The sequence below is a fragment of the Galleria mellonella genome, unplaced genomic scaffold, assembly GCF_026898425.1.
Source record: "Galleria mellonella isolate WM207_F2 unplaced genomic scaffold, CSIRO_AGI_GalMel_v1 utg64, whole genome shotgun sequence".
Lineage (NCBI taxonomy): Eukaryota > Metazoa > Arthropoda > Insecta > Lepidoptera > Pyralidae > Galleria > Galleria mellonella.
Window position 1 is genome coordinate 1122836 of NW_026442133.1, and position 21552 is coordinate 1144387.

Below are 21552 nucleotides of genomic sequence, written 5' to 3' on the forward strand. Positions count from 1 at the left end.
GACGTGAACATTTTACACATTGATTTCGCTTATTACTTATCACCTGCACTTTGCACCTGAAGTTATTATTGTACAAAATGTAAACGTACCATCATGCAATAAAATTTGTGTTCTGTTTTAACAGGCACAATGTATTTATATAGGGGGGAAGGTGTTTGTTAGCAATGGAATTTGACAGCTCCATTGTTAGCAATTTGCCCTATTAGGTCGACCTCCACGTGGTTCCCCCTGGAAACCATCGTGAACAATTCTTGTTGAATTCGTCAGTATGGGCTAACTGACCTCCTTCATCCTCACCTATCATCCCTCACTGGTGCCCCGCCGGTGTATACCGACGCGGGTGGGGTTACCATTCCATTATCATCCATTAAAAAAAAAATGTATTTATATATAATTTGATTCTCATTTGCGCAGACCTTGATTTATAATAGGGTCCTGTCCTGAACTCATATGGTATATTCATCAGCATCATAGCAATCTTTAACTGTCCTCTGCCGAACATAAGTTTCCCCCTTGGAGAGTTTTGTCAGTGGTTACCATGCTTAGCAGGTGGGTTGACAGTTTGGTTTTAGTGATGTTTTAAGAGGGATGCTGCTGCCTCAGTTACCTTTTACGACAAATAAATAAATCCCTTTCCCCCGAGAAGAAGGAGCAACATAGTTTTGATGTTACCTATTATTGTGCAATACGGCTGTCTTTACCTACTTTTAATTTTGTCTGTACCTGAGATCGTAGTTCGATAAGAAAACAGGAAAAAAAATAATGATTTATCAATATAAAACTAATTCAAATCTAATGATGACTATTACTAATGAAGTCATTAGTCATAGTCATCATTACATTGACAAAAATATATCTGATAACTATCTAATTAAATTTATAATAGTGACATGCGACCTAATAGGTGCCGAAGTGCGACAATTTAATTCCATACACGACATTCCGTATGATTTTTCAAATATTAGTTACTTGCATATAAACATCATTATATCGGCCCTTAACTAGTGTCCACTGTTGAACAAAACTCTCCCCTTTGGGGGGTTTTAGTTTAGGGTTACCAGTATTTGCCACGCTTGGCAGGGGCAGGAAGATTGGCATTCGTAGTTACGGCAAGGCTTTTGAGATGTTTTAAGAGGGACATTGCTGCCCACCCCTTGCCTTCCCTTAGTCGCCTCTTACCTACAGGAAAGGAAGGGGTGGTCTATTTGTTGCCAAGATCATACGGCTAAACATATTTGCATACAAACAGTGTTCGAACAATTATATATACAACAAAAAAGAATTAGCCAAATAATGCAGCTGTTTTCAAATGATGCGCTTACATATTTATTTATTTATTCATTAGTGCATATATGTGTACAAGGCAGACTTAATGCTAAAAGCATTCTCTCCTTGTCAATCATAAGGAACTGTCAGAATACTCGAATGCGCGTACTAGTCTTATATAAAATAATAATAAAAATAAAAATGTTTATTTGGGATCCTTGGCTTAATTTGCATCGGATCGATAATAACTGCTTTAGTCACAAAGAGACTGTGTCACAGCTATTAATAAATATATGTATATACAAATAAATAAATATAAATATATATCTAATATATAAAATTCTCGTGTCACGGTGTTTGTTACCAAACTCCTTCGAAACGGCTTTACCGATTTTTATGAAATTTTGTGTGCATATTGGGTAGGTCTGAGAATCGGCCAACATCTATTTTTCATACCCCTCAATGATAAGGGTGACCCTCCCCAAAAAAATTTTTTTATTTTTTTAACATTTTTATTTTATTATGATTTAGCATTGAAAAATTTTAACTACTTTTAATTTTCATCGTTTTATGATCAACCCCTGTCTTTTAATCGCGATTTTTATATTTCGCAATAAGTGGTAAAATGAAATCACTCAGGGTTTGCTGGAAGAGAACTCTTACAGAGTTAAGCTCGCCTGTTGTACATCTTTGTTCAATATAAATTACATGTTTGTATTTTTTGTATACAATAAAGTATAAATAAATAAATTAATGAGAATAATATATAGTACGAATAAAGTATAAAAGTGAGCATAAAGTTTTTTTTAAAGATGACATTATTTATTATTATACGAGTAGATAGATAGATAGATACTCTTTATTGTTTCCTTCAAAAAATTTACAATAGTAAACTTATTATAAATATAAATAATTACAAGAAATAATCACAATGAGAAAACAATGGGCGACCTTATCGCTAAGAGCGATCTCTTCCAGGCAACCTTTGGATGGAGAGGAGTAATTATAAACAATTTGGTAGGAGGCACGATAAAAAATATATCATATACGAGTCATATCATAGATATACCGAGTTTGTTTAATAAAAGTGCTAATTTTTAAAAAAAAAAAATCATCAATAAATCAAACTTATTGAAACAGCAGTGTCATTGTAGATCAGTTAATGATTAGATTATAAAATTTCATAATCGTATCAAAATCATAAAAGATTGTATTCAGTTGGATATTGTCTATTAATATTAATTAAGTGAACGTTACACCATAAGTGCATTGAAGAGTTTAATTTCTTTTGCCTCATATATATTTTTTTTTTTATTATTCAATATGGAATATAAATTATTTTTTTTAATTAACTCCGTATTTATTATAACAGTAAATGCTCAAATGGATATGATATACGATAGAGACAATGTTTTTGATTCTAAGCTGTACGAAGAAGTGTTGGATCGTGAAGAGTGTTTGAAACAAATTAGATATATTGTGACAAATGATCCTTTGTTATGGGCTCGATGTAAGTTTGAACTCAAAATTACTAGTAAAGTAGTATTACAAAGACATCTGCACGAGTATTATGTCCCAACCGTAAAGTTTGTATCTGTGTATTTGTTTGAAGTGTGGGATATGTCAGTGAAATTGCAGGATATGGAGGCCTAACACCATATTTCTCGGGAATGGCAGCGCATGAAAGTTACCATGGGTATTACAATACATTATATTGTTCATGGTCCTGTTCATATTTATAGAGGACTATAGTTTTTTTAATGGATGATAATGGAATGGCAACACTGATTTTGCTAACGGTATACGTTGGCGGGGCACCAGTGAGAAGTCATAGGTGAGGCTGAAAAGGCAGGTCAAGTGACTACTTGATCTGCCTTTTCAGCCTCGTCTATCACTATTGACTAATCATGATAAATTCACTTGGAACTGGGCACGATGGTTTGGCACGAGAACCGTGATGAGGTCGTTCTAACAGGGTGTATCGCTAGCAATGGGGTTATTAATTCTCATTACTAACAATCCCTTCTCCCCCCAGAACTGTGCACTTTCCATTAGATGGGACGTTAATTTTATGCCATTGTAAGTGGTACTAACATCCAACTTCTGGACAGGGTTCTCTTCTATAGAAGATATATAAAAAATATTTATGCATCCATTTTATAATTTAAATTTTTGTATATCATCATAATGATATACTCGTAAATCAAATAATATTAACTACAATAATATGATAGTAAGCTGCTGTGTAGTTTTCTGCATAGAATAAGCCAACCTTTCCTCTCCCGTGGATGTGGTAGGCGATAAGAGACGACTAAGATAGCCTGTGGTAAAGGGAAGAAGCGTTCCTCTTAAAACATCACCAAAAGTCAAACTGCAGTCGCTAACCCGCCTGCCAAGTGTCGCAACTACTGGCAAAACCCCCCTCATGGGGGAGACTATGTTCAGCAGTGGACAGTTAACAACTGGTACAATAATATGATAGTAACGTGACCCTCATACACAAGGTTTTCTCAGATTCAAGATTAATTCAATCACGAGTAACATAATTGATGTTATCATTAATAAATTACGGTGTAATTGTATTCCGCAATAATGACAGATAACCTATAAACTAGTTATCTTATCATGTAATTATAATAAAGGATTCTCCATAAATATGATTTTCTTAAGTTTTTTTTTTTTTTTTTATACAACTTAGAGTGGCAAACAAGCTGATCTGATGGAATGTGATGGAATGTGATGACTGACCTGATGGAATGTGGTAACCGTCGCCTATAGATATGAGCAGTACCATGGACATAACAGAGTATACTGTTTCGCCCATGATACCCCCATGTGTTGCCATTCCTGAGGACTCAGGTGTTATTCTTCTGTACCCTGTAAATTCACGCCATATCCCACCCTTCAAACTGTAACACAGCCATGCAAACACAACTGTTTCATGGTAGAAACACGAATGGGACAGAGGTACCCAAGCAATCGACTTTTGTACAAAGTCTCCCTCTGTTAGTTAATAAAGGTAATTTTATCAACATTTGCTGAACCTGCCAACCCGCCGGCCAATCTGTTAGTTAATAATGTTAATAATGATGATAAAATAGACGAGGACATTATTTTGTTTAATCTAGTTTTAAATATGTGTATTTCATCAGTGGTTATTATACTGCGAAATTAAGTATCAATTCCGTGTTACAATGTGCATTCAAAATCATTTCCGAAACCGCTCAACAGATTTATATAAAGTTTTGTAAATTATTTTTTATCCATCGTGATAAAAACTATTGTAGAAAAAATTTACTCAGTAGCTACTGGTAAACGGTAAAACAATAAATAAAGTAAGTGGAGTTGAGGCCACAGTTAAAGTTTTTTATATTTTTATTTAACAAATTCGAAATTGACATGCATCTTTTAATTGTGTCTTTTAAGTTCCTTTCGCCAATATACATATATTTCCAATTTCCATTCCTGGTTTCCTTTGAAACCCATAGGCAGTATTAATTGTTTTGATCTTCCACGGCATAGCATGGGAATAATAAGGTCTATATTACTAATATAATAAAATTGTAACTAGTATTACTCAAAAACTATTACACCAGATAAGATATTGTTTTCACAGTTATACTTCTATAGATTTAACTAAAAATTTGATTTAGAAGTGTTCTTTTTAATTGGTTTTCCTACTTCTGAATTTCACCAAATAGCGCCAAAATTAATAACAAAATTACAATAATTAAACTACATACATTTCTTTTCACTTTCTTTCAGTTCGATTGCTGTGAATTTCACTTTAATTTTTACTCGATTAAATTATGTAAATCTATACAAAAATAATTATGGCTAAAATTTTATTTAACATAATATCTAACACGTGTAAAGTAGGTAATTAACCGTTATCGTTCGTAAAATTATCTTAGATTTGTTATTCATTAAAACCAAGACATTAAAATTGAAATTGTACGTTTTCAGTTTTGGATGCGGGCTTAAGAATGCCACGAAGTTTACAAAAAGGAAATCTAAACGATTTAGGAAGTTACTACGAATGTTTGGGTATAAATAAAAATGTACAAGATATGAATATAGAAGGCAAATATTGTATGGCGAAGATACCGGTGAATCAACTTCTTAATTTATCCAGTTTGCCAATACGGTCGGAATTTCTAGAAGTACCATTGCCAGAGTTTAATCCTGTGATATTTAATATTGATAATAGTACCTACAATGATCTGATAAAGCAAATGAGTATAAAGAAACAACTTCAAAAATTAGTGGGGACAACATTAGAGAACAATGACATATCACGGTAAGTACAACTGTAAATAAACAAATAAAAGAATTATATTTAATAAAAAAAAAAAAATCTAAGCATATACAACGCAAATTGTAGGAAGGTTGAAATGTGACTGTATGATATTACATACAAATGATTTTCAAAATAAAGGGAATAATAAAATTTGATGCCTTGATAATGCATCAAGGCATCAAATTTTACGAATGATACGAATATATTACGAGTCATGTTATTTAATGTAGCAACGGTGGTGAAAAAGAAAATACATTGAAATAAGAATTAGATAGAGTCAAAATATAATAAAATACATGATGATTTGAATAAAAATTGAGATATGCTAGTAGATGCAATATGACGTGATGGTACATGTCTTGTTCCTAAAAGTAAACTTTATGAAAATGTTAGTTTTGTTAGTTGAATGCTTTGCATTGGCAATTTTCATAATATTAAAGTTGGTATTAAATTTCAGAGACAAAGCACCAAGCTTAGGTGTTGAATTCAGTATACAATTGGCAGTGTGCCTACCAAAGCCATGTTCTTTGCAGAACGCATTAAATACTATATTAGATCTTCAACCAAGTGATTTGATGATTGAAGAAGAATATTGCAGAATTCCAAATGACAAACAATGGGTTGCTGCAGATTATGTTGCTTTGTAAGTAAACTACTATATTATTCACTGATTCAAAAATTTGGTAAAAAAATAATTACAATAAAAATGAAACATTTTAAGCTTTTAGATAGATAAACTGCCCTGCAGAGAAAAAGTTATAATCATGTCCAAATACATAAACAACGCCAGGGATATGACTAAATACACTATAACGCATATAATATGAGATTATTACAGTTCTTACTAATATTATAAATGTGAAAGTGAGTTTGTTTGTTATATTACAGCGCTTTAACAGCTTAATCACTACACAATTTAATACGTACCTACTACATGGGATAAAGAAGGAAGGTTACTTTTTATACTAGTCAATGAATATATCCCGGTCACGCGAATAAAGTCGCGAGTAGAAGCAAATAATACATATTTATCCAAAAGACATTAATTGTTTCAGAGTTATATTCATTTTACTTAGTATTCTGGTGATACTAAGCACTGTTTATGATATTCGACATCAAATATTATTAAAAAAAGGTAAGAAATGTTTTTAAACTTTTATATCTTTTTTTTTTAATAAAATATATTCACTAAAAAAAAAAAAAAGTTTTTGAAGCATTTATCGGTATATTATAATAGTTCATTTCAATATTATTTAATTTGTACCGTTATTGAATGCTAGCAGTCTATCTTAATTAATCGAATGTTTCGATTTGTTAAAGCATTAACAATATGCAAATAATATTATTCACTCCTGCGTATAATGAAGCGGTTTCAGCGGTAAAACCAATGGACGACTGCTAAGCTATTAATAGATAATTACACACAACATCAACCAGTAACAAGAGCCGCTCATCACGGCATCGCGAGAACGCCAATCATAGCGCAGGAGAAATTTACATGACCTTTCAGGTTTTCAAAATTGTAACGGACTCGCAAAACAAAACTTCAACGCATAACATCAAATTTATATTACATCAACGCTTCAAATTATTATCTATTTTATTTACCCTAGTTAAATCACTGCAAATACTAGGTGTATTTATTCATCATCATCATCATCATCATCATCATCATCATCTGTTCATCATTAAACGCAAGCGCACATCATTAACATAATTTTTGGACCTTCGTTCCGGGATCTTCAGAAACCAGAGCATATTTTGGACCTTCGTTCCGGGATCTTCAGAAACCAGAGCATATTTGGACCTTTGTTCCGGGATCTTCAGAAGCCAGAGCATACGGTGGACCCCAGTTCCTGGACCTTCAGAAACCAGAGCTTACGTGGACCCCCGTTCCTGGACCTTCAGAAACCAGAACATACCTTAGACTTCGTTCCTGGATCTTCAGAAACCAGAGCAACGACCAGTGGAGGAATATTGTTGGATAGAAGACGCAAGCTGGACACGAACATCAATAAAGCGCAGTTCGGTAGACGTACCAGCCAAGATATCCCACAACCTTCCCCTTCGTTTGTGTTAATACCGTGTTTTCTATACTTCTAGTGCCGTGTATTAACATTCATAGCATCACGCTGACCGCATTCGGTAACGGTCAGAATAAACAACGCATCGGATTCGCAAATCGTAAGTACCCACATTCTTTTCACAAACCACAGTTATGGATCAGGCTAACCTATCTATTCCCATTAAGTCCCCTACTAGCTCCCCCAGTAAGACTAGTAGTGAAATAAATGTTTATATACGCAAAAGGGGCGTGATAAAAGGTAGACTTTCTAAATTACAAAAATATGTAGAATCAGTATGTTCCCAACAGGCATTATTTAAAAAGGCTGAACTAAAATTACGCATACAAGGTGCTTCTTCTCTTTTACCCGACTTTAACGAAGTTCAGTCTAAAATTGAGGAACATTCTGATGATATCGATGAACAATTAGAGTGTAGAGAGGAATTCGAAACCACTTATTATAGTGTGATTGCTAGGGCTGACAGTGTGCTATCTGACGATAAAATCTCTGAACAATCTCATCAGGGACCTCTTAATATGGTCAAACTACCGACCATCTCCCTACCCAGTTACGATGGATCCTATGAGAATTGGTTAGAATTCAGAGACATTTACATATCATTAATACATAACTCTAAAGAAATAACCCCTATTCAAAAATTTCATTATTTAAAATCGTCATTGAAGGGTAGTGCTGAATTAGTTATAGATTCACTAGAATTTTCAGCATCTAATTATTCCGTTGCATGGGAGTTACTTATTAATAGATATGATAATAGCAGATTATTAATTCACAATCATGTCAAGGCACTATTTTCAATTCAGCCACTAACAAAAGAATCACCAGTATTATTAAGAAAGCTCGTTGATACCGTCCTAAAAAATATCCGCGCATTAAAAATTCTCGGCGAACCAACAGAACACTGGGACACACTAATTATTTTTATAGTGGTCTCCAAGTTCGATTCGAATACTGAACGTGAATGGGAGCAACACAAAACACTCCTATTCTCACTTAACACCAGTGCATCTGAAGGTCAGTTGAAAGTTGATAGTCTACTTGATTTTATTTCGCGTCGAGCAGACATGTTAGAAACGTTATTAAGTACAAATCATAATTTAACGCACAATATTAATAAAAAACCAACTCATAACTCATCGCAGAGGGTACACTGTAACGTTTCTTCCATGTCCACGAATAAATATCAACAATATACACCTGTACACCGTAAACCTTGCCCCATGTGTCATTCTAAACATTCATTATATTCGTGTCAATTATTTTTAGATTTATCAATTGCCGATAAATATAAATTAATTACACAAAAGAAACTATGCGAGAACTGCTTACGCTCCGGACATTCCGTCAATGACTGCCGGAGTGGTTGTTGTAAACATTGCTCGAAAAAACATAATTCTATTTTACACGAACAAAAGAGCGCTTTAGCACTATTCACATTAGATGGCAAATCGCATGTGCCCTTATCGACATCGAATAGTGACTCAGTCTTATTGTCCACTGCTATGATTGAAGTTTGTGACGAACGTAATAACTATCACAGCGCACGGGCGCTACTGGATAACGGTAGTCAGCGATGTTTTATAACACAATCGTTTTGCGAGAAAATAGGCACGCCATTAATACAGTCCACTCATACCATAAAGGGTGTAGGCAGCGCGGTAACACAGTGCACGCAGATTTGTAACATCATCATCAAATCCCTGTGTAGCCCCTACACCACAAATATACAATGTTTAGTTCTTCAGAATATTACATCAGATTTACCATCAACATCAATTAATATAAATAATATTCGCATTCCGACTAACGTACAGTTAGCCGACCCATCATATCATGAGTCACAACCGATTGACATTTTAATAGGTGCGGACTATTTCTGGGATCTCCTTGACGAAGGAAAGATTCGTTTAAAGAATGGTCCATTTTTACAAAATACCAAATTGGGATGGATCATATCGGGGCCCATATATAACAACACACACAAACATTCTCAGGTTCTTTGTAATTTTACCCACTCACTAGACACACAGGTGAGAAAGTTCTGGGAACTTGAGGAATTTCCTAGGGCTACTGATATACATAGTAATGAGGAAAAGGCTTGTGAGGAACACTTTATTAAAACTACAACTCGCACAACAGATGGTAGATTTTGTGTAAGCATCCCCTTTAAGATTGACCCTCTCTTATTGGGTGAGTCATATTTACAAGCAAAAAATCGTTTTTACGCACTTGAAAGACGATTACAACACACACCGGAATATAAGGAATTATATGTTTCATTCATGAGGGAATATATTAGTTTAGGCCATATGTCACAAGTACATACATACAATACTCCACACTACATATTGCCGCATCATGGAGTATTTCGCGCACATAGTACTACAACAAAACTACGAGTTGTATTTGACGCGAGCGCGACGACCACCTCAGGTAAATCGCTTAATGACTTACAACTCGTAGGTGCTGCTATACAGGGTGACTTAATTGCCATTTTATTACGTTTTAGGCAACATCGGTGGGTAGCGTGTGCCGATATCGAAAAGATGTATCGGCAGGTATTAGTGAATCATAATCAACGCGACTTACAATTAATATTATGGCGCGAAAACCCCACAGATGAGTTAGGTATATATCAACTCAACACAGTGACATACGGTACAGCATCGGCACCTTTCCTCACCCCTATAAAACCTACCAGTATTCCGCGGTTGGAGCTGTGCGGTGCTCTGTTAGGTGCTAGACTTTTCGAAAAAATACAACAATCACTACGTTGTCAATTTAGTAAGGCAGTTTTTTGGACCAACTCGACTATTGTTCTCGCTTGGTTACGAATGAACCCTAATTTGCTGAAATCTTTTGTTCAAAATAGGACCGCTGAAATACAAGAATTGACAAGTGACCATACATGGCACCACGTATCAGGCAACCAAAATCCAGCAGACATAGTGTCCCGTGAATCCTATTTAGATACATTACATAGCTGTAAATTATGGTGGGAGGGCCCCCTCTTTTTATTCGACATTACTTATGACGCATCAAAGGACAACTGTACTGAATCTAAGACTAACACGGACTGGTCAGTGTTAGACTTGCCTGAAATCAAGTCAAAATCAGTACATTGCAATCACATTACACATCAAAACAATTGGTTTCCATTCCATAGATTCTCTCAACTCAATCGCATGACACGAGCCTGCGCCTACATGTTACGCTTCATACATAACACAAAAAATAAAATTAATAAACGGACAGGTGTGTTGAGTGTTAATGAGTTGAACGAATCACAACAGAAATTAGTATATTTTACGCAACTAGAGTCCTATTCCGACACCTACGATATATTAAATAAACACGGTCAATTAAATAATTCGCACAATTTATCAAATTTAAATCCTTTTATCGATAAAAACAATTTAATTAGAGTAGGCGGTCGACTTAATAATTCTACTTCATTTTCTTACAATAAAAAACATCCCATATTGATACCAGCTAAACATCACTTCACAGTACTACTGTTTCGTGCAGAACACAAGCGGCTACTACATGCAGCGCCACAGGCTCTCTTGTATGCGATAAGGGAAACGTGGTGGCCTGTTAGTGGACGGAATGTTGCTAAACAAACTGTTTATAATTGTGCCAAATGCGCCCGATTTCGAGCCAAACCCCTCACACCGCTCATGGGTAATCTACCCATACAACGCGTAAGCCCAGGATTTGCCTTCATGTATACAGGGGTTGATTATATGGGTCCAGTTTATATTTTAAACCGCAAAGGTCGAGGTGCACGCATTGTAAAGGCATATGTTGCAATTTTTATTTGTTTCACTACTCGTGCAGTTACTTTAGAGTTGGTAGGGGATTTGTCAACAGATGCGTACTTGTTGGCTATCAATCGGTTTATTTCTCGTCGTGGTAAACCGTCTGATATATTTTCTGATAACGGCAGAAACTTTGTCGGCCTTATGAACGAATTTCATAAGTTCCTCTCTAATTGTTCACAAGATATTTTAAATTACGCTACTAGTCACAGCATAAATTTTCATTTTATACCTCCTTATTCTCCTCATTTCGGTGGTTTGTGGGAAGCAGGGGTTCGGTTATGTAAGCATTCTTTGCGAAGGGTAGTCGGGAATTTACATTTAACGTACGAAGAGTTCAACACGGTATTAACTCAAGTAGAAGCTGTCATGAACTCTCGTCCCCTTAGTCCTATGTCCACGGATCCTCATGATTATCTTCCATTAAGCCCTGCTCATTTCTTGGTTGGTCGTCCGCTGACCGCACCACCGTGCAACGATCTTCAAGACGCCGCGCCAACGAGTTTGACACGATATCAGCGCGTGGAACAAATTCGCCAACATTTTTGGACAAGATGGTCCAAAGAATATATATCCGAGATGCAGACAAGGAATAAATGGAAAACACGTCAAGCAGACTTAAAACCAAATACATTAGTACTCATCAAAGATGACCACTTACCTCCATTAAAGTGGCATTTGGGTCGTATCGTGTCCACTGTTCCAGGCAGCGACGACGTATCAAGAGTTGCTGATATAAGGACCGAGTCAGGCATCATTAGGCGGGCAAAAAATATGTCCTCTCTGGGAGGAAGACTTGAAAGTAGAATCTTTCAAGGCCGGGGGCATGTTAAAGCATTAACAATATGCAAATAATATTATTCACTCCTGCGTATAATGAAGCGGTTTCAGCGGTAAAACCAATGGACGACTGCTAAGCTATTAATAGATAATTACACACAACATCAACCAGTAACAAGAGCCGCTCATCACGGCATCGCGAGAACGCCAATCATAGCGCAGGAGAAATTTACATGACCTTTCAGGTTTTCAAAATTGTAACGGACTCGCAAAACAAAACTTCAACGCATAACATCAAATTTATATTACATCAACGCTTCAAATTATTATCTATTTTATTTACCCTAGTTAAATCACTGCAAATACTAGGTGTATTTATTCATCATCATCATCATCATTATCATCATCATCTGTTCATCATTAAACGCAAGCGCACATCATTAACACGATTTGTTATTTAATTAATTTAATTTAATAAAAAAATGTTTTTGTGGGATCTAATTTAAACAAAACTTTCCATTAAGTTCTAATGAAGCAAAATATAGAACTTTTTAAGTGGTAACATTTTTTTTTTTAAGATCCAAAATCGGTTAATAAGCTGTATCAGTCCTTTTCCGTCTACACCAACACTCTACGACTGGTGACCTACAAACCAGTACCAGGAGCTCTGGAATGCTTGGATGGTATCAGGGCATTTGCAATGATGTGGGTTATCATCGGGCATACATTTGTAAATTATCTAGTATCAGCCCCGTTGTATAATCCATTAGATGCTGTAGATGTAAGTAAAACATAAAACTCTCACTAATTTCAAAACTTCTGTTAAGTCCTACTATCTCTCCTTTTAGTACTACTTTCCTATCTTCTTTCTTCATCTTCTACCTTCATTCTCTCCTGTCATACGTGTGTTATTAAATGTGTGTATGTTTACTTATATATTTATGTATATCTAATATATAAAATACTCGTGTCGCGGTGTTTGTTACCAAACTCTTCCGAAACGGCTTTACCGATTTTTATGAAATTTTGTGTGCATATCAGGTAGGACTGAAAATTGACAATTTTTTTAATTTTTTGTTTATTCTGATTTAGCATTGAAAAATACACACAAATTCAAATTTTCAACCCCTGTTTTTTTATCGCGATTTTTATATTCCCCAATAGGATTAAAAGATGGCAATCGAATATAATGTACGAGAAAATTTCATGTATAATTCTCGAAATAATGTATATTTTAATTGATTTTTACCTCATAACTCTGTCAATGTTATGTAAAACCAATTATTGAAATTTCTTTTATCTAAAAAAATTTACTTACGGATCTGTCCCATTGAAATTTTAACAAAATCAGTAAAAGTAGTTTCATTTTTAGATCAAAATATCTGTTTTTTTTTTTTATCACAATTGAAGTCGGTTTTTTCTTAATGGGACACAGTCTTTAATTATATGGTGAGCCATTTTAGCATCAAGTAATAACTTTATCAAACAAAGAGCCTCACTCGCATTTATAGTTTATTGTTTTATTTTACAGTTTATACAGTCCTTTTGGTCATTGTGGATAATGTCTGCCCCCATCACGGTAGACACTTTCTTCATGCTTAGCGGCTTATTACTGGTATACAGTACAGCAGGCAAAATGACTGGATGTAAGTAGGCTTTTTTTATGAATAACAATAGAATTTCGCTTGCGCTATCGATATACTCTGTCTGGCGGGGTATTAATCCTGTAACTTGCTTGTTAATGTATTTGAGGTCGTCACTCCATCTAGTGGGGGGTCCTTCTACACTGCATTTGCTCGTACGGGATCGCCACTCAAGAATCTTTCTCCTTCATAGGTTGTTGATTCTTTAAGCTATATGATCACTCCATTTCCACTCCAACTTTCTTATCTTTCACCAGTAGACCTATCGTGAGTAATTCATTAAGAATTGACGCTGGTGGTTCCCAGGGTCAATAGGTAGCAGGTTAATTTAACATACTTTATTGTCAGCAATGAGGACGGTAATCCCCATTACTAATAATCCCATCCAAGGTATTTTGGCACTCCATTTTCATTGTCTCAAATCAAATAAATTTTAATGAAAGTTAGTATAACAACTATCCGGAATGATTATTATTTTAAAATAGCAATATCATTCTCATAAAATAAATAAATAAATAAAAAAAACATGTGACCTAATCTCTAATATAGTATGCGTTCTAATTAGTATAGTTACGCCATCTGTTGTAAAAATGACAAAATGAAGAAATAATTTAAAGCGCGCCATCTATAATACGAGTATAAATGGAACATCAGTTTAAAGAGATGCTTCTGTACTACTATACTACTGGTACCACTAGTCAACCCACAGACATACTAAAATTGAAATTAATATTAAATATACACAATAGATGGCGGGTTTTGACACAAAAATATTGCGATAATGTTTGAAATGAGAATATTCGTCCATTTCATATCGTAAATTATAATTTTGGTAATGCCATAAACAATCACCTATAATAATAATGAGCCAAAACTTAATCTCCAAAATAATAGATTCGTAATACGTAGTTTGCGTAATCTACGACTTTTAACACCAAATTGTAATGTACTACATGTAAAGTTTTAGTTGATTTACTATAGACTATGTATCGAACATACTAAATACTTTCTTTCTCAAATTTTCAGTTTGTATAATGCACATACACTTATAATTTCTACATCTTAATTCTATATTATATCTAAAATTTAAAAGAAAATAATATTTATTAACAATTTATTTTTATTTTTTCAGTAAAACTCATGCAGAACTTGCATCTGTTCTACTTGAATCGATATCTTCGTCTATTTCCGGTGCTGGCCGCTTGTATATTACTTCAAGCATCACTGTTCCATAGGGTATCAGATGGACCTGCGTGGGAGACGGTTGCAGCTCAAACAGACCAATGCAGAAAGTATTGGTGGTCAACTTTATTGTACATACAAAACTATTACAAGTCCTCCAACATGGTTAGTATTTTTGTCTAATGGAGGAACCAGAGGGAGTCTACCAGAGGGAGACTGTACAAAAGTCGTTTGCTTAGGTACCTCTGTCTCATTCGATTTGAAGGGTGAGATATGGCAGTGAATTTACAGAGTACAAAGGAATATCATAGGTGAAACAGTAAATTCTGTTATGTCCATGGTACTTACTGCCCATGTCTATAGGCGACGATAACTACTTTCCATTAGGTGGGCCGTCAGCTTGTTTGTCATTCTAAGTTGTATAAAAAAATTGATTATAAATCGAGCGGTGCACCAGTGAAGAATGATAGGTGAGGATGAAAGCAGGCCAGTTAGCCTATTGTGATGAATTTATCAAAAATAAACCATGACTGCTTCCAGGGGAACCGTGTGGAGGTTTATTGAACCTGATAGATTTTTTATACTATAAAGGTGGCAATCGAGCATATAGCTCGTTTGATGATCAACTGTTAATATAATCTATAGACGCCTGTAACACTAGAGATTTCACGTGCATGTTGCTGACCCTGAAGAAACCTTAATACAACTTTTTTGAAGAACCCCATACTATAGTCTCTAGGCAAAACCTCGGCAAGGAGCTCATTACATAGCCTGTGCGTTCACGGGACTCCTCTGAAATTGCACTGTACATGACCATATAGATTCTAGTAATTATATTGCTAGCAATGGGACCGCTAAAATCTCCATTAACAATCCGTTTTTCAGTCACTAAAATGGTATTATCAATGTATGATATATCTTTATATATACCGAATGCGGTTGGCAATCCGCCTACCAAGCATGGCAACTACTTGCAAAACCCCCCAAAAGGGGAATTATATTCAGCAGTGGACAGTTAAAGGCTGATATTAATAATGTTGATATATCGACATCCACGAATACATTACAATAGGCTAACTGACCTGATTTCATTCTCATGTGGTATGGTGTAATCTAGTTAATAAAGTTTTTTTTTTTTTTGTTGCAGTGTCTTCCACACACTTGGTATCTGGCAATAGACTTCCAACTCTTCTTGATATCTCCTCTTATCCTCTTTTGGGTGGTTAGCGGCAAAAAGCAAACAGCTTGGATCACATTAACCACTGCCCTACTGGTCTCTCTCGTAGGTTCTAGCATCTATAACTTTATAATTGGTTTTGGAACTGGTAATTTTACTCTCAAGTAAGTAACAGAAGTAATAATCCTTAGTAATGGCAACGCTTTGAATTGAAGTGTGTTTTTAATAAATATTTGCTATTTCAGCCAACGAGAGGACCAGCCGGATTATTTTACTTATTACTACGTAAACACGTTGACAAGGGCATCTCCCTTCTTCGTGGGGATGATATTTGGGTATATTCTACATATTTATCGTGGGAAGGTGATAATTATCTCAAAAGTAAGTATTTTCCATTAATTTTAATCTTTCGTCTTGATGAGGGTTCAGCTCAATCAGACAATGATCTCACTCCGGAGATCCCATGATTGAATACTAGTCTAACGCTTTGAATTTTTCTAATCCGTCTTTGGATTATTTGAAAAATTGTTACTTTCTTTGTGCTTTGGAAGACAAGTAAAGCTGTCGTCCGACAAGTCACGTTAAGTGGCCTTCATGTTCGTGGAGACGGTCTAAACTCTGAAAATGCAAGGCTGCTATCCTCACGACTTCTACCACTGAACAAAACATCCAATCAGGGAAATTATCATCTCATGTATTGTATGTACTTCAGTGAAATATATGTAGCATCAAATGGAAAATATTATAAAAAGGGATAAAATAAAATTTGATGATTAAATTTAAAATATATTAGGGATAGGCAATATTTTGACATAGTAGTATAGGCAACATCGTGTATACTGTTATACGCTCATTTACTTGTATTGTTCATGTCTATAAACGAAGGTTATCGTTTACCATTAGTTAAGACTTAACATTTTTGCCATTTCAAATGACATAAAAAAAAATTACATAGGATTCTTTAATTTCAGGTACAAATTGCTGTCTTATGGTTATTGGCTATAATTTTATCATCTGGAGTAATTTATAGTTATTATCCTGTTGTACAACAAGAATGGGACAATCAAACAGTTGATAATGTACTCAATTCTTACATGAGACCAATTTGGGCGTTGAGTGTTTGTTGGATGATCTTCGCCTGTGCACATGGATATGGAGGTTTGACGTTCAATTCTCGCTGTTTATTAAAAATTAGTTCCAAATTTATAAAAGATTGTGTTCTACAAAAATCTACTTTAATTTTTTCTAAACCAGATATCATCAGCATCATATCACCCTTAACTGTCCACTGCTGAACATAAGCCTTCCCCTTGGGGGGTTTTGTCAGTAATTACCACGCTTATTAGGGGGATTAACAACTGCAGTAAGGCTTTAGAGATGTTTTAAGAGGGACGCTGCTACTCATCCCTTGCCGTCCCTTAGTCGTCTTTTACAACACCCACGCTTATTTTGATGAAATTTTTTTAGGACCAATCTATAAATATAACTTTTCAGATAAAAAATAATTTTCCAAGTCGGTTTAAAACTGATGTAGTTATGAGGTAAACAAACAAAAAAATACAATCGAAACGAGAACCTCCTACTTGTGTGGCCTATTCTATACCGGCACAATACGACACTTGTCATTATTAAAGTGCTCTGTTTTTTCAATGTGACCTTTTCTAGTAATTTATTGCGTTTTTATTACATTTACGACTGTAATCTCTTGAAAGTAAGGAGTATCTATCTCTCTATCCATCAACTTTGATATTATTAGTTAAACACCTGATCCTTTACGCTGTTAAAAGTTCAAGGCTACTGTTATTATTTAAAAATACTTATGTATTTACCTTTTGTTTTCTTCCGCGTAATCGATTGTTTGATCTTCTGGAAGGAAGAGTTTGTATAAAAGATATTTGTCTTACATAAGTTTATCTGTATTTCTGCTATGTGTGCATGACTGTATTTCATTACAGTACAACAAGAAACAAAGGCATAACATTACAGTCCTCAGGAGTAACAATACATAGGGCATTCTATGGACATCACAGAGTATTTCATCATATCCATGGTATTGTTCATGTTTATAGCTGATTTTTATCTCTTTTAATCAAATGGATTATTCACTTATTATTTGATATTCTAAGTATCGTAAAAAAATATTATTTAAGGAAAAGTAGATATGTTTTTCGACCAACTTCGAAAAAGATGGAGGTTCTCGATACAGTTGTATGTTTTTTATATGGTAACTGATAACTACTTTATTTATAAACCGATTTGGGGATTTCTTTTTTATTTAAAGGGACATATTTTCAGATTAATCTCACAGATATTTTAACAGATCAGTTCAATAGTTTAGTTTTTAAATCAAAATACTGGTTTTGCTATCATTGACATCTTTTTTTTAACAATATTTTAAATTATGTGATAATATGAATATGTGTCGTAGCAAGTGTCCTCTTCTGACCTTAATAGTTCTTATAATAGGAGGGAAAGAGGGAGACTATGGCATAGTTATATCAGGCAGATCAAGGAAAAAGTTGGTGTCGTGTCATTTCAAGAGGTGAAGAGACTCGCAGAAAATCGTAGTGAGTGGCAAGTGCTCCACCGACAAGAGCACAGCTCTTAAATAGGACAGATAGACAGATGAATATGTATTCAAAATACTACTAATAATAAAAAAATATTAACATAGTAGAACTATTTTATTTCAGGTCCTATTAACTGGCTCTTATCTCATCCCATGTGGAAAATATTGGGAAGATTGTCTTACGCCATGTATATTTTTCACTTTCCTCTTATGATAATTGTTAATGGAACTTCAATAGCTCCTCTTTATTTTACCACTGAATTTGCGGTAAGTATTTTTAATATATGTCATATATATACTATATATTTATACTGACACAATATTATATGTACCTATATTACTATTAAACTTTAGTTAAGTTTAATATGTAGTTTAAGTAGTTTAGTTTCAATGAGCATTTATTTTATGCCAACTCTTATATACTTATATATTTATACAATTAACTTCATAATTTAATCACAATTTCCATTATTTGTATTATATTATTATTCATATTGTTAATATCTTTATTCATTTAATTATTTCATTTCATTTTAATGTTTATCAAACACAAAGCATGCTGTTGTTATCTATAAATGTAAGAACAGTTACATCTAATATATTAGTGTATTGTATTGAAATGTTTCGCTGTATCTTATGTTAGTGATCCTATAAATAAATAAATAAAAAGATTCACAGTTCGACCATTTATTGATTTTTTTACTCTTTTTTCAGATACAAAAGTTTATGACCGATTTCGTGATAGCAGTTCTGGCTGCATATTTAATCACTCTGTATGTGGACGCGCCCTGCTCTGTGTTAATTAAACATTTCTTGGGAGGTCAGTATTTTCAAAATCGTTAAACTCTATTGATGTACCAGAGAGAGACTTTGCAAAAATTTACAATTTACAAAAATCGTTTGCTTGTCACTTCACTTGCACTGTCCCATTCGTGTTTCAACCGTAAAGCAATTGTGTTTTCTTGGCTGTGTTTCAGTTTGAAGGGTGGAATATGGCGTGAATTTACTGGGTACAGAGGAATAACACCTGAGTCCTCAGGAATGGCAATGCATGGGGGGTATCATGGGCGAAACAGTACACTCTGTTATGTCCATAGTACTGCTCATGTCTATAGGTGACGGTTACCACTTTCCATCAGGTGGGCCGTCAGCTTGTTTGCCATTCTTAGATTGAATATGATCTAAAAAATCCATTCTTAATTAACATGGTTAATAATAAAAAAAAAAAAGGATTTTTTTATATTATAGCAAATAAATATGAAATATGAATAAACATAATTTGATGCATTTTATTAATTTAATAAATGTATTTCTTAGGTAACAAGAGGCCAGCACCGATAAAACCTTTGGACGACATTGCTAATTCATCGGCGAAAAATATCAATGATAACGTTGAATCACCAAAAGATTTCTAATAGAAAGAATAAAATGAATAGGCATATTATATAGTGTTATCAAGTGTTAATACTACGCAGCACCTGCACTATGCTTAGTAGACAACTGATAGACTTGAATACCTATATTTCTTGTAAATAAATATATTGATAATATATAGATGCTGAGATAGCACATACTTAATTACTCATTAATAAGTCATAATAAATAAATTATATATTCTTTTTATTCGTAGTTTTATTTAAGATAGATCTAACGTCTTTTTTTTTTCAAAAAGAATATTTAGGAATATATTTGTGGTTATTTTTTTACCTATAAATCCTAAATTCTTCTTAATATTCTCTTTTTAACTTTATCCAGAGTACTAGCTTTATGCTTTATTAAGTAGTGACTTAATTCACGTGGATTTCGGAAGTAGAAAAACCGATGAAATATGGTATATATCAAAAAATCTTATTGTTAAGTTTACTTAAATAAAAATTATTTTTATTATTTATTTATTATTAATATAATACCTCTAGATGACATATCCAAATATAACGTATAGCAGATTTAAAGCTACACTATCAGGAGTATATAAAACTACCTATATATGACTATAAAAATTGCATCTAATTTGGTGTTTGCGTGATACTAGAAAAAATATAAAAACAACGAGAGACACAAAATTTATAAAAAAAATATTGTTTTGCCATCTATTACTCTTATTAAGACCCTTGATATCGATTTTTATTAAATATGTCAGATGTCTGATGTACAGATATCGTCTAGTCACAATTTAATTACATATATTGGTAAGATGAAAGTAACTACTGGATTAAGTTCCACTCTGACAACCTCTTAGAAATTATAATTGTAAGTATAAACCTTTTTTCTCTCTTTACATTTTTTGGGAACTTTAATTTTATTCGGATATGTCTGTCTAACTTAACTATATTATTTATTATACTATTTTACTAATATTGCAATTTCTAATTTGGCAATAAAATATCCTGAGCTAATAAAACAAGTTTATTCATTGCATATCTGGCCAGGCCTTCATCATTTTGGTTTAATCTCAAGTTCTCCATCAATAACTCCCCCTTATACCTATATCAAAAATGATCTGACCTGAATACTTAGAATGAATTAGAATATTTAGAAAAAAAAAATACTTTAAAAGACTCATTAGCGAGTTCTTACTACAGATATACGGGGGGAGAAGGGATTATTAGTAATGGGGATTAGTAGCCTCATTGCTAGCAATATACCCTATCAGGTCGACCTCCTCGTGGTTCCCCCTGGAAACCATCGTGATTGATTTATTGTTAGATTCGTCACGGTGGGCTAACT

At 34.0% G+C, this 21552-nt stretch overlaps 1 protein-coding gene across 1 annotated transcript; it reads left to right on the forward strand.

The window, feature by feature from the left end:
• Positions 1-2509: 2509 nt before the first annotated feature.
• On the forward strand, positions 2510-20446 carry LOC113512765 (O-acyltransferase like protein-like). The gene is made up of 13 exons (XM_052900191.1): positions 2510-2776; positions 5233-5566; positions 6024-6209; positions 6622-6701; positions 12833-13035; positions 13786-13900; positions 15030-15244; positions 16227-16420; positions 16502-16637; positions 17228-17414; positions 18950-19092; positions 19540-19645; positions 20143-20446. Exons 1-13 carry the CDS (start codon positions 2590-2592, stop codon positions 20238-20240), a joined length of 2184 nt encoding a protein of 727 aa, XP_052756151.1. The 5' UTR covers positions 2510-2589; the 3' UTR covers positions 20241-20446.
• Positions 20447-21552: the final 1106 nt, after the last annotated feature.

What these genes read in the sequence shown, in the direction of transcription:
- LOC113512765 (XM_052900191.1), top strand. Translation starts at nt 2,590, where the DNA reads ATGGAATATAAATTATTTTTTTTAATTAACTCCGTATTTATTATAACA. An exon ending in ATTACAAGTCCTCCAACATG is followed by an intron (nt 15,245 to 16,226) that starts GTTAGTATTTTT and finishes TTTTTGTTGCAG; the next exon opens with TGTCTTCCACACACTTGGTA. An exon ending in ATTTTACCACTGAATTTGCG is followed by an intron (nt 19,093 to 19,539) that starts GTAAGTATTTTT and finishes CTCTTTTTTCAG; the next exon opens with ATACAAAAGTTTATGACCGA.